General features: G+C 42.2%; 1 protein-coding gene across 7 annotated transcripts in view; it reads right to left on the bottom strand.

Annotated features, from left to right (window-relative positions):
• The window catches only part of LOC108920533 (E3 ubiquitin-protein ligase MYCBP2), a 69,033-nt gene that overhangs the window by 45,639 nt on the left and 8,610 nt on the right, over window positions 1–14,784 (bottom strand). For all 7 annotated transcript variants that reach the window (XM_029258058.1, XM_029258060.1, XM_029258061.1 and 4 more), the window contains exons 2-9: window positions 13,045–13,120; window positions 9,258–9,473; window positions 6,987–7,140; window positions 4,417–4,613; window positions 2,038–2,280; window positions 1,445–1,516; window positions 1,208–1,304; window positions 871–944 (exon numbers count right to left, since the gene is read on the bottom strand). In XM_029258058.1, coding sequence (XP_029113891.1) covers window positions 871–944; window positions 1,208–1,304; window positions 1,445–1,516; window positions 2,038–2,280; window positions 4,417–4,613; window positions 6,987–7,140; window positions 9,258–9,473; window positions 13,045–13,120 — 1,129 coding nt within the window. The remainder of the gene's footprint in view (window positions 1–870; window positions 945–1,207; window positions 1,305–1,444; window positions 1,517–2,037; window positions 2,281–4,416; window positions 4,614–6,986; window positions 7,141–9,257; window positions 9,474–13,044; window positions 13,121–14,784) is intronic.

Below are 14,784 nucleotides of genomic sequence, written 5' to 3'. Positions count from 1 at the left end.
GTGTTATCAGAGCCCTCCTGCCAAGTCACCTCCTGGGAGGTGGGTCGCCAGGCCCAGTCACTGGACCCTCACACTAGTACACAAATGAGCCAGCAGCTGGTTATGCCTTTCACATCCCCCATTGCCCTACACAAACTTAGACGCATCTGCCTGTGAGATTAGTCTTCTGTGAAATGACACGTGGGGCTTTATGGTTTGATCCACACCCATTTTCCATCTCAAAAAGCAATTTTTCAGCGGGTATGGTGAAAAGACAAGTAAAACTTATCCATAGTTTGACCACGCTGTTATGACCTAACACCACATAGAAAGACGAAATCAAACAAATTTTCCCTACTCACAAAATAAGAAAGGCGTTGTTTAAATGGTGCAGTAATTCTTTGAAATGAACTGAATGATAAAATGGCATTGTTGCAGAAGCTGGTTTGGCCTCATTTTCCTTGTTGTTCCTCGGGAATGCGAGTTATCGCAATGTCAACAAACGAGACCTTTCTCTTTTTTTCTTCCAACCTAAAACACAACAAGGATTGCGCAGCACATTCTGGCTGTCTGCATCAAGCTGTCGCCTAGCAACCAGGCAAATCCTGCAGAAAAGGCAGCCAATGATGAGTAAAAACCTCTGGAGATCAGCCAGTAAGAGTCTTTCTATGGATTGCTTTTCCGATAAAACCACCCAAACTGACTCAGTCCACGGAGCGGCGAACAACAGACCATGTCTGATCTGATTAACCCATCACTGGACTACTGAACAGAATACTAACACTTTCATGTTTCTCTGAATGCCAAAGCATGTGACAACAAAAAACATTTATCAAAAGGCACCCCGTTCCCGATGAGGCGGGTGCAAGGGTAGTGGAGGACTTCACTCACGTCTTTACAAGCTGCAATCTGATTGATGTATTCTCCATCAGTGAACACAATGTTCTGGCCATCTGCTTGCAGACCTTGAGGGAGTTGATGGAAAAGATAGATGGATATTGTCATAATGTTGACAATTATCTTTACAATGCAGCACATCAGTCAATTGAAGAACAGCTGTTATACTTCAAATATGGGTCATAATCATAACAGAACAGTAACAACCTGTAATAAGTATCTCTATAGAATTCTTTCACTGTTTAATCAAATTAATTAAACCCCATGATATAACTGATTTCCAGTTAGGAACAAAGAGGTCTCTCATGGAAAACAGGTGACATGGTTGTACCAGGCATGGTGATGGATCCTTCCGACTCCAGAGTCTCGGGGTTGATTTTGACAGCAGTCATGTTATGACTGTTCACGTCCTTGTACAGCAGGCAACCCTTGGGAGACACAGATTGGGCCAAACTGCTGTTATCACAGCAAGAGTGATTGCTTTGAACACAAGATCAATAAACTGCATGAAAACACACCAAATGACAGTCGAGGATGACCACACACTCCCCAAGGTCTGAAGAATTACCTGAGCAAAGCCCAGCCATGACCTCCGCTCCTTTCGGTTCCTGATGCGCGACGTGGAATTATACACATGACCCTGAAAAATAAGGGCAAAGTCCTACTAATCTCTAGCCTCAAATGCACTGTCTAAATTATCTCACTAGTCTACTTTACATTTTGAACACCTGCTAAGACTGACAAGGCATTGTCAGTGCTACTGATCGGGTAACATAAGATCATCAAATTGATGCTTTGATTTATTTAATATGAAAAAACCATTAGAAGCAGCAATCAATAACTGCAAGAACCTGTAAGGCTTCCAAGCTGTCCTTACACGAATCAAAGTGCAGAAAGGGAAATAAACAGCACAAATGAAGACAGTAAGTAGATTACCGATGACACTGAACAGAAACCTTTCAGACTCTGCCCTCCAGGACTTTAAAGAATTAATTCTACAGAACTAACAACATAAACAGCACTTTCAAGAAGCCTTACAGGTAGTAGTGAACTAGTGAAAAGTGTCATTGTAAACATGTGACTTAAGGAGAATAAAAGAGGAAGTAAAAGAAGATGGAGATCTTCGGAAGAGAAGACAATGCAAAGAGTGCAGATGTGTACCCGCACTGTGCCGCTGTAGCCTGAGCCCACTTTGTAAAGGCCATCCTTGCAGAGTAAGTACAAGAAAGATCCATCTGTCTGGAGCAGGCAGCGCTCATCCTCATCCACAGATACATCTCTCAAAATCCACTTGCTCATTAGTGCCGCCCGCTTGATGCCGCTGCCAAACCAGTCCTGGATCTGAACTTTGCCCACCAGGACGGCTTGCACACTCCGCTGCAGAGCACTGAGGATGGTCGGTACCTGAGAGAAACAGCAGTCCAACAGGCTGTAACAAACATGCAAGAGGATACTTTGTGTTCATTGACAACGTGTGATGCTTAGTGATGTTCTCAGAACCAGGCAGACAACCTGAAAGGTATCCGAGTTTCATTCCAAACTGAATCAAACAATCCTTGATAAAAACTGACTGCTGGGGCCTGCAAACTAGAATTCTCCAACTTCAGGCTCCATACAGTATGACTCAGACAACTGATATCTTCCAGGCTTGCGGAATTCATTCCAGCTGAAGCACTGCTAACTGTTTTGCTGACTCGTTTAACATAAAGAGTCCAAGGTATAAAAACACAGAGAAATGTGGCAGTTAAAGAATCTTCAGTAAGTGCATATCAGCAATAAGGAGGTTAAGTCCAGCTTTAAATCATGCCTTGAGTATTACATCAACATTTATTCATTTAGCTAATGCTTTTTTCAAATGCAACTTACAACATTAAGCTACTTTGCCATTACTTACCCATTGATACAGTTGGGCAATTCAGCTGGAGCAATTTAGGGTAAGTACCTTGCTCAAGGGTACTACTGCGAGTGAGTTTGGAACCTGCAACCTTTGGGTCCAAAGGCAGCAGCTCCAACTACTACACCAGCACACCCATGAACGTTTAAAATTCTCCACTTCCCTGAACTATCCATTAGTGGCATGGGAGCACCCAACAGAAGCTCCTGTCACAAAATTTGGAAACACAGTCTCTATCAGCTTCTCACACATGAAGCCGTTAGCATTTTTTTAGATCAGTGGGCAGAGCAAAATACAGGGCAGGACCCACCCAGGACCTCACTAGGCAGAGGGCCACACACCTTAAAGTTCCTCTGAGAAACCTACCCTCACAGAAACAAGGGAAGCCCAAAGTTGAAGAAAATAGAAGGGAAATGTAAACAAAGAGATATGCAAGGCTATCCAGACACCACCAGCTATGGCAGAAACTGATCACAAAAACACAGTTTAGAACACATATTTCTGACAGTTTCCAATTCAAAAAGATACATCCTTCATTCACTTCCAAATTTTTTTGTTCCAGGAAATAACGAGGGAGCCAAGGGACTGAAATGCCACTTCCATGATCTAGACTGTATACAAAGTCATGCTCTAGTTAGTCGTCTCCTAGGCTACCAGAGTACATCAACCCTGCTCCCCCCATCAATCCACCCTTCACAGAAAGGATTCAATGGAGGGTGAACGCAGAGAGATGAACTGACAGCACTGAGAAAGGTTAACTGATAAGTAAATTTAACAAGGGTAACATAAGACCACAGAAATCATAAGAGAAGGGAGGCTTTGCACAATTGCATTTCAGAACTGCATATACAGTTCTGAGTGTGTACAGATGACATTAGCCATATGTCTCCTTCCTCAAGTAGATTCATAATATTATTTTGCCTCCAAAGGACAATGAGATTTCATCCTCATCTACATCCTGCTGCACCACAGCTCAGATGCCTGCATTGGGCAGTCCCAAAAGAGTTCACATTCTGTTATGCAGTGTGAACATCCTGCCTTTACAGTCCAATGATTTGTTTACCTAATGCAGAGGTACAGTTTAAGATAAAATATGTTCTCAAAATCTCTGTGCTACAGTCAAAATCTGGAAAAACCATCCAACTGCTCAGGGGAAAATTATTTTGAATAATACTAAATCAATACAAATGAACTTAGACAGTGGACTCTAGCAGCAAGTGGAATAGAGACTCTGCAGGAACTAACTAACCAGTTATACACAACTGCTATTGAAACTACATATCACTGTCACCAGCTCTTAATGCTGAAGTCTTAACTGACACAACATATTTGTATCTTTTGTTCATACTTAAACTACACCTTCTGGTTCTTAAACCACATTTTAAAAACTCAAATTTAAAACTACATGACCACGTAATGGAAAATCATTTGGAACAATACTTAATCCATACAAATACATTTGCTTAACTAAGAGTACCACATAACTCCTTACTTCCAATAAAACCAAACGTGCAGGTGCAGCTGGCTAACAATGTTGGGCTACAAGCACACAAACCTTTAAGGAGAGCTCCTGCGACCCCTGGCTTGCGTGAAAAACTTTAGCAGAAACATTACTAACACGTAGTTTCCCTCCCCTGAAATAATACCTGGATGGTCTGGCAGGCATGGCTGCCGTTGTTAGTGAGGATGGCAGACACGGCCTGCAGGATCTTGCCTGTATCCCCCCAGGCGACCACCAGACTGAAGAGGCAAGCGCAGGAGAGGGCCGTTAAGGCCTGGCCCGTGGTGTCGCTGAGGCCCGTGCTTCGGACAGTGGTCTCCAGCAGCAGGTGGAATAGAGATTCTGCAAGAAATAATGCAATAATAAGACAGGTTGCAACTATTGAAACGACATATCACCGTCATCAGTTTTTGATGCTGTAGTGTTAACACTGTGTTCATAATTCAGACCGTTTTTATATCGGTTGTTCATACTTCAGTAACCGTAAAGCTACATCTTAAAAACACACTGCCAAAATCATGCTCTTATGCAAGACTATGCGCTTTTCTTTTTTTCGATTATTTCAGTATTCTAAAGTTTACTGGTTTATTAAGTGCATTAATATGCATTTTTGTATTGAAATTTAAGAGGTAATACTACACAAACATATAATAATTTTTCATACAAAGCACCAGCAGATTGAAAATGTGCAGAAATTTTCAGATTCGAAAGATCATTCATTTCAAAATGGTGAAATAAACTTTATTTACACTTTATTTCAAAAATTAGTGAAAGCTAGCTACGACAAGCACAGAAATCTTTTCTTTTGTTGTCTGTCAATGACTTTATTTACTATGAGGACAAGCAGTTAAAGATCATATTTTCCTCACACCTAGTGAGCACAAACAGAGAATTACGATGGAATTATGGAAGATCCTGAATTAGCAATCAAAAAAAAAAAGAGAGAGAGAGAATTTAAAAATTTAATCAAGTCTTTTACAACTGTTAACTGCATGGAATATTTATTCTGGTGATACCAGAAATGAGCTTGTTTTATGAGAAATATTTGCTAAAAAAAGTCTGAATTATCACAACACAGTTAAGTGTAGTAAACGGCACAAACGAAAGAACAAATGAGAACTTCCCCTTTAATACTGAGTCACCCTTTCAAATATATGACAAATTGTGAGTGTAACTATGCATGTTTCATGGGCAAGTGAGTGAATTTAAACTACTGTATAAAGAGTAGGACCACCCTTTGCCTTCCAAACATCTTGAGCTCCTTCTGGAAGATGCTCATACAAGTATTCAACCATGAGCAGTAGGATATTCATGCCAACCCTCCTGTTCTCGTAGGAAGGAAGGAAGTGGACTGAACTTTCCTTGCTGACAAAATGACGTTTAAATCTGATGACTGCGGAGGCTATGGGAGGTGTTTGACTGCAGTCTGTTATTCATAAAACCACCCAAACATTTCCAGTGGTGTCTCTTTGGAATGTGAAAACATTGTGAAACAATATTTGCTGCACAGTATACACTAGTTAGCATAAAATGACTCTCATAAAGCGTGGCCTTTACATGGCCATATAGGTTTCAGGGAAATCGGTGCCGTGAAATGTTTGCCCACACAACTACAGATCTACCAGCACATGTAACTGGCTGGCAACAAACAATGTGGGCTGAAAACATTATTTGGCTTTCTCCGAACATAAACCCAACTGGAAATATTTCACATTCTTTGGGGTCCAGGTTTTCACTTCATTACTCCAGGTCACGCATGTTTACACACTTACCTTGGACGCAAGCAACTCCAACTATAAATACCGTGAAACCCATCGTAAGTCGAAAACGCATTTAATACACCTAACCTACCAAACATCGTAGCCTAGCATACGTGTGATGGCCATTATGGGCTTATCGCCTTCATGCTGGGCAATTATCCTGAGTTTCTCCTCAGGAGTAATTGCCCTCCTCCTCTTCTTCCCTCCAGTAGCAGGAGACACAGATGGGTGTTTCTGTGACATTATGGATGCACAAAACACAACGCAGATACAGAGGGGATCTGTACAGCGACCGTGTAGTAGTCTGGGAGATGAGGATCGCTGCCGCTGTCCAGCATCCTGAGAGACATATCGCTTGTCCGGGGGGGACCCAAAATTCGAAGTACGGTTTCTATTGAACGTCTATTTCATTAGCTCACCATCGTAAGGTCAAAAATTTATAAGTCAAACCATCGTAAGTCAAGGAGCATCTGTACTGTTATCTACTGACACTTGGTCATGGGCGTTTTGACTGTCAATGCTGTTTTGCGGTTCTTACCAACTATCCTGTTCAGTATCTCCCTAACACTGTTGGTGAGAATCAACTTTTGATTATGGTTCCTCTTTTCTAATGCTGTCTTGTTTTGTTTGGCATGTGCCGTTATGATCTTCAACACTGTTCCTCTTGCTTCACTACACATTTTTGCAGTATTTCTGACCAGTCCATCTCTTTAAGCTCTACAGCTGTTTTATGTTGCTTTAGTATCGCACATATCAAATTGTTGCTTGTTAGGCCCCTTTGAGAATTTACATATATTGGAAAGTACAATTCAGCTTGTAATTACATTCCTAACTTCATCTGTAATGGTGACTTAATAGTGAGCACAGTTTCAATTGTTTCCACCATTTCTACCACCTCATCCCTATGCGTGTGTGTGTTCGTGTGCAAACAATACAAGTAAACTTGTGGACACACCCAGAACATCAGGCGGTTCTGTATGGAAGCTCTCGGGCTGCTGCCCCTGTAGCATGTCCAGCAGGGCTTGCAGGCTGCGCAGGCAGAGCGACGGGTGTGAGAATCGTGTCTCCTTGATGAGCTCGAACACCCCGCACAGGCCGATTCCGATGATCTGTGGATGACAAGACGCCAATGAAGTTACTCACAGCACAACTCCCCTATACTGCTACCTCTACTTGGAGTCCATTTTCATAAGGGCTGCAAGTGGAAGAATTTCAACTTTTCCAATTCTATTAACTTTAAATTACAGAGAATCCAAGCTACAAACTAAAGAGAGGTGGATTTAATACGTCAACAGTTGTGTTGTTGTTGAAAATAGACAGGAATTGCTTCCAGGATGCCTCAATAACAAACGTACCGAAGAGAAACCAAACTGTTCATTGCAGAAGAATTAATCTCAACATGGTTAAAGAGACTGCTTTAATGAGCCTGGGAGTCTGCTCTCTGAAGATGAGTCCCACAAAATATCTGGTTTATTTTGCTTCTGCTTGATCTGAACATAATCATTACAATCACATTACATTTTATGTCCAACATTATAATCCGATGGTATGTTCACTGTACCAGGAAGAGCACCCTCAGAGCTCTAGTCAAATTTTTTTTTTTGGTTCAGATTTGTGGCCTATTAAAAGGTATATTTTGTTTTTTTTTTTTTTTTTATAATATAAAATTGAGAAACAAGAATATTTTAAAATATTGTTAAGGTAGGTTTGGAAGCTGTAGAAGAAATATCCTTTTAATCCAAGAGTACTAAAAGCACTACCTATTCCGATATTCCGTTTGTTCAGTTAAATCTCTAATGTACTACCTTTAACCATGTAACTGACACACTGTGATGTAGTATAACCATCATACTAATGAATGCATTGAAACAAAACCAGTTCAGTGCCTTTTTGTTTGGATAAGGAAGCACACTGTGCACTAGGCCTCACTGGCAGCTATTCTCTGTATGACCATCCACCTCCCAGTTTCAGTGAATGTTACTTGTCATGGCATTAAAGGGATCTTCACGTTAAACAAGGTACCACAATGTAAGAGAAATCCCAGTGCCACCATGTTCACATAAGCAGGGATGAGAACCTCCTGCTTCGTAAGAAATAAAATGAGCTGCATCTCTAAGGAGCCGTTTTGAGAGGTCGGGCTAACATAAGCTATTGGGCTCTTCTCTTTGCAGCATAGCCAGGCTGTGATTATGTATGAAGGCTCTGAACAGTGCTTTGACAGAAGGAAGGGTCTTCTTCAAAGCATTTTTTTTGGAATTCACTGCAAAGCTACATTCCTAAGTTTGCCAGTGTGGACTGCCAGTCAATGGCTTCTGGAAAATTTGGTTTGCTTTCCACCTTGAGGGGTGAAAGCTGCTACATGTTCCTCCACTTGCCAGTGTTGTCTCTTTCACCGTGGAGTTGAAAACTCAGACGTGTGTAAAAATATATATATTATCTCGCACCTTCACACATGCCACTTTATGGAGATCAAAGACATAACATTGAGCCACTTAATTGTACAACTGCAGTGGAAAGATCCCCCTCTGTCCCTCAAAACGGGTAAATCCATTCCAACTTTCAAGACGGGTCTCAAAACTCATCTCTGTCAGACCCATTTCCCACCAGAATTCCTGACATCTTTGCAAGTCAGTCTTTTATCACCTCTTACTTATAATCCACCTATTTTCCCATCTTTTTGTCAATTCTATATGCATTTACTGGAAATCTGTGTACCAGGAAAATGGTGGTATCAAACAGACAAGGTTTGCATAATCATGTGTTTCAATGTAAGCCCTGTGTCTGTCTAGAACGCGCTTTTGTTTCCGTCAAGTCGCTTGACGCTTTGGTGAAAAGCATCTACCAAATGCATAAATGTATCACTAAGGGGATTTTACTAAAACACAAATGTACCATGGATGCTGTATGATACTGTATGATCACAATGTTCCAGGATTACTCCCTAACCTCCTGCCTTTCTGCTATCAAATACACAACATTTCTCACGATTGCTCACATCTTAAAAGTCAAAGACGAAAATAAAACTTATATCACTTGTAGAACTGTAACAAAAGATATCCTATTTTAGTTTTTAAGCCCACTGACCAAAAGTCAGGCAAGTTAAAATGGTCACTCCTGACATCAGGCCCTAGGAAGAGTTTTGCTTATGCCGAAGATGAGGATGCAGTCGTGTGACAGCCTCCTTGCATTAGGGCGTGAGTTCTCAACCACAGCGCACTCCGCTGACCTTGGGTAACTTGACAGCAGGGTCCTTGCTTTCCTCCTCCTCCTCACTATCCGAGTCGCCACTCTGCAGAGAGCTGCGGGAGGCCAAAGCCAGGGAGGCCTCCCGCTGCTGCCAGTCCAGCACACAGTGGCGCACATTGCAGTACACATTAAATGCCGAGGGGTTGCTGTGGAGCCGGACGTCTGGCACAGCAAATGACCCGTCCACATTTTCTGGCTGAAAGAGAGCAGAAAGATAGTGCTTCATTAAACTGTGGCACCTGGAACAGATAAGACCTCGGAACTTCAGTAGCCTACACAAATATACAGTGACACGCACACAGATACACCCCCCTCTACTTATGTAAATTCGATTTGCGTAAATCCGGATTTACATTTAAAAAAAAAAAAAAAAAAAAAAAAACTCCCGGCATACACATTATTTGCGGATAGTGCTTTTATTTTACGCAAAACACCTGAAATGCGTTACGCACAAGTCGGCGCAACCAGACAAGGCAGGAAGCTGCATCTTCCCAGTTCTCGTGTATTTTGAGCCGTGAACGCATCTCCTCACGTTAGCGTAGTGCTTTTTCCACATGTTTTCTACCCATTTCATTATTAACAATGCCTGGTGGTAAACGTGGGCTTGAGGACAAACAAGAACCGTCACGAATGCGTGCAGCAATTGACTTGGCGATGAAATTGAAAATAAAAAGGAAGTATGAAGGTGGACAAAGATTATTGTCTATAGCACGGGAAGCTTAGCCGCCTCGACTGAATCCGAAAGCGAAGGATGCTGCAGGCATAAAGGAGTGAAAGAAACAGCTGGAATGAAAACAACAATAACGAAGAAACGTCACGATGCAATAACGGATGGAAGAATTAGAAATTACACAAACAAACAGCACCCTCTTTTGTGCCAGCACACCATTAGTTACAAGTAAGCACACAATACCGTAAACGTACAGTATGCAGTAGTCTATTTTTTATTAAATTTTTGCTTTATAGAAATGTAAAAATTTATTTTGTTGACTACACCTATGTCTGATTGCAGTATTTAATCTGTCTGGCATTTACTGGAGAATTATATTTGTAATGTTTTTATACCAATGTTTGCAACAAATGTGAAGGAAATGAGAAGGTTTAGTTCCGTAATGAAGGAGGAGGGGGAATTCGACATACGTACATTTCCACCTACGTAAGGGGCTGAAGAACGGTCTATTTGCGCAAGTCGAAGGGTGTCTGTATACACACACACACACACACACACACACACACACACACACACACACACACACACAGATCATCTGAAACAGCTTGTCCCATGCGGGGTCGCGGGGAGCCGGAGCCTAACCTGGCAGCACAGCGCGTAAGGCCGGAGGGGGAGGGGGACACACCCAGGACGGGACGCCAATCTATCGCAAGGCACCCCAAGCGGGACTCGAACCCCAGTCCAACTGGAGAGCAGGACCCGGTCAAATCCACTGCGCCATCGCGCCCCCCTTGCAAATAACAATGCTTGTGTTTATACACATCTTAATCCACATGAAATCTTGCCCGCATACATTTATCCAATTAGTTTTGTGGCGACCGAAATGTCCTCAATGTTTAACAATGCAGTTCTCTAGCAGTCTAACACGAACAAGGTGACTGGTAAAATGGAAATTACACGCAAAACAGAACGATCAGAAGCTGCACATTTCCCAGGTATCAAAATATGGAAAATCTCCAAATTGATTTCATGTAAATTTTGATCCTCCTTTATTAAAAAAAAAGAGATTAAGCAGATGTTCGAATGTTTTATGTTATCAAAGAGCTTTTTCCCCTCATCACTACTGACTAAGTGGCAAAAGTGAGACCATAAGACACTGGGAAGGTCTGAGAAAACGAGCAGCAGTAAATGTTTCCGCATGTGCTTGTGCACAATGACATGATTTAATCTTATATCAGGAAGTTCAGTTGCTGACAGTAACTTGTAGACAGCCACATAGATATAATCAGAAACACATGAAAATCCCCACATCTCCTTGGGGGGCAGCTGGCAAGCATGAAGGAGAAAGCAACCAAGAGGAAGAAACTTTTCACAAACCAACTTCCCCAAAACTACAGCAAAATGAAAGTTTGTCTGTAACTCAATAATTGGTGACTTCATATCCCAAAGCACGTAGACCCATAGGAGCAAGTGCACCCAACAAAATTATAAGCCCACACCTTTGCTGGAGATGCATATCCATAGCCATATTTGGGGCTACTAAGGGCCTCGAGTACGCTTAAAAACATATTTCAGTGTGTGACTATGTGACTGCCATCATTTTCCTCCACACCGCAGCCAAAAACGCTGTTGAGTGGACCATGATCTTTCCTTCTTAAGCACACCATATTGATCACTGCAATCATAATCAAATAAGAACTGAAACTCATTGGAGGGGGGGACTATCATACAGCTTAACTGAAGACAAAGATTAGTATGTTAATGTATTATGCTGTTCTTGGGGGAGGGGGCGCATTTTTTTTTTTAGGTTTTATTTATACAGGTTGCATACCTCCAATCATTAAGCCAGATAAGTGACAGTCTTACAGCCTGCTGCATACAAGCATGTTCTAAGGAGGGGAAAAAAAAAAAAAAAAAACTGGAGGATACGGTTGCCATGGAAACTAGTGACACACGAATCACCCAGAAACAGGCCGACCTGCCCCACAGCCACTCCTCACGTCTCCTTTGTATGTATTACTGTTACGCTCTTGCATTACATGAAGCATCGCTGCCTAACACTGAAAATGCATGTTTTCACGCTAAGCTGTTCGGTTTGGGACGGAACTGTAACGATTCATTCGTCAGAGCAATGCTTCAAGCTGAAATACCTGTAAGTCAACTGCACTGACAAAACAGAAATTTTGTATTCAAACTCATGAATTAATACGCAATCCTATGAATCAAAAGGAGTCACAGATACACAGCATATGAAGTGTTCCCCCTCCTTACAAAGGTAATTAATTCCTGAAAAACCCTTTCTAAGGTAAATTCTTATAAACTGAATACCAATAGATTCAATGATGAAAAGTTTAATGCTTGCTGAGCACTAAAAGGGACGCGCATTTGTGCTAAAATCTCACCAAATCCGATTCAAATGGACCCAATTACATCAGTAGTCAACATTAGTTATCATGACACAACGTAACAAGGCAGTTTCCCTCCACGATTTACTCTACAATACTGTACGGCTGTCCTCCTGAGCTCGTTCAGCTCTTTCATCCCAGTTATGCACAGGACACTTAACACTAAAAGGAGAGGAAAGCAGACAAACAAGCTGACATTTTTGGACAGTCCAAAGGCGGGCCGTGATTACCAAGATTACAAGAGGTGAAACGAGCAAACTAGGGGTAATGGAGGTTGGGAACCGAACACACGACTACCAAACTATAACAGTGGGGAAAAAAAAAAAAAAAAACCACATGATGGCTCTGGTCACAAACCGCTCAGCTATCAGTCTAAACTAGAACTGTGAAGTCTACACTAAACTGTGAACTGAATCACTGTTACTTCAAGGATTCCCAGTCCAGGTCATCACCCACGCCAGTACTACGATATTTTTTTATTTTTAAAAAAGGGTCTCCAAAGCATATTTTGTATTTTGCACTGTGAGAACATTTTATAAGAATGCTCCACTGTTCAAATCGAAGGCCACTGTCAGACAGAGGCAGTGAAACACACACACACACACACACACACACACACACACACACACACACACACACACAAAGAGAGGCCCAAAAAGACCAACGTGACACTAAAAACAGACATTGCTAACCTTTGTTCTTGTTTTCACTTTTGATTTCACCTTTTGCCGTCTTTTCAGTTTCTTCTTGCTCAAAGCCTTCTTTCCCCTGAAAAAGAAATGACATGAAAAAACAAAATTACAGAAAATGTGGGGCAAACATTAAAAAAATAACAAAAGTTTAAAAAAAAAAAAAAAAAAAACCTTTTCAATCATGTCGTATTGGTATTAAACTTCACCACTCTGAAATGGTATATGAATTATAATGAAGCGATCACTCCTGACTCATTACAGATGAGCATTTCCTCTGTATATTCGGGCAGCACGGTAGCACAGCGAGTGGCGCTCCTGTCTCACAGCACCTGGGTGAAGCGACAGGACATGGGTCCGATCCCCATTTAGTCTGTTTGGAATTTGCATGTTCTTCCTGTGTCTGCATGCGTTTCCTCCGGGTGCTCTGGTTTCCTCCCACAGTCCAAAGACATGCTGTTCAGGTTTCCCCATAGTGTGTGAGTCACACAGAGTGAGTGAGTGAGTGAGTGTGTTCCACTGATGTATGGATGAGTGACCCAGTGCAAGCAGTGTATGTCACTGCGGTGAATAAGGTGTGTGGGCTCATAACACTACATAGAGTTCACTGGAAGTCACTTTGGAGAAAAAAATCTGCAAACTAAATGTAAATACACACACACACACACACACACATTTTCAGAACCGCTTGTCCCGTACGGGGTCACGGGGAACCGGAGCCTACCCGGCAACACAGGGCGTAAGGCCTGAGGGGGAAGGGGACACACCCAGGACGGGACGCCAGTCCGTCGCAAGGTACCCCAAGCGGGACTCGAACCCCAGACCCACCGGACAGCAGGACTGCGGTCCAACCCACTGCGCCACCGCACCCCACTAAATGTAAATACTCCACTTAAAAAAATTAAGTTAATTTACGTTACGTTTATAGGTCTCTAAAGCCTCGTATGAAAAAGAATATTAATTGGAGGATTTTTCAATGACAAAATTACTTTTAAGCATAAAAAATGCAAACATTGGGAATTTTCCACCAAAGATGTAGGACAAGATGGTTTTAACTGCGGCAAGAAATACAAATAATTTATGTTCAGATATTTATGGTAAAACCAACTACTAACCTGCTCCATTTATTCATCAGCAGGCTTAACGAAAAACTACACGCAACGTAAATGATACACGCCAGCAATGTTTTCTTCTTCAAAACATTACTAATATTAGAATACATCAAATTTTAAGTAAATTCAGGAATACGAGCGACAACCCTAAATTTTTCCAGCCTTACAAAGCAGCAGCATTCCTGTAGGATTTCTCATCCAGCTACCAGGTGGAGTTAAATCCCAATACTACTGACAGACACCCAACTGGAACTCCAGTGACTACTGCCCAAAAAATGTGCATATCGACACTTCAAAACATGACACGAGCTGAGCGGGGGAATTAGTGTGCATTAGCCTGTCTCAGCGCAGAGTCAGAGAACGGAGTCAGCTTTTCGGAGTCCTGCGTCAGACTGGCACCCTGTGCGCGGTGCACCGGCTCGCGCTGCATCAATCGGTGTTACAAGGAGCCACGGGCCGTTCGAAACCGGCTGCCAATGGTGATCTCAGAGGCTACGCCGGGGCAGGGTGCGGAGCCTGGCAGGGAGTCATCTCAGCCTGGGAGGGTGAGGGGAAGACCCGCGTGGAGAATGAGAAAGCGTCACACGAAGCCGCGCGTGACTTCAGAGATGGCCATGTCTGCACAGAAATA

Source organism: Scleropages formosus, chromosome 14 (assembly GCF_900964775.1).
Source record: "Scleropages formosus chromosome 14, fSclFor1.1, whole genome shotgun sequence".
Taxonomy (NCBI): Eukaryota; Metazoa; Chordata; class Actinopteri; order Osteoglossiformes; family Osteoglossidae; genus Scleropages; species Scleropages formosus.
Note: the sequence above shows the minus strand (reverse complement) of the source record. Positions and strands in the feature narration are given on the sequence as shown.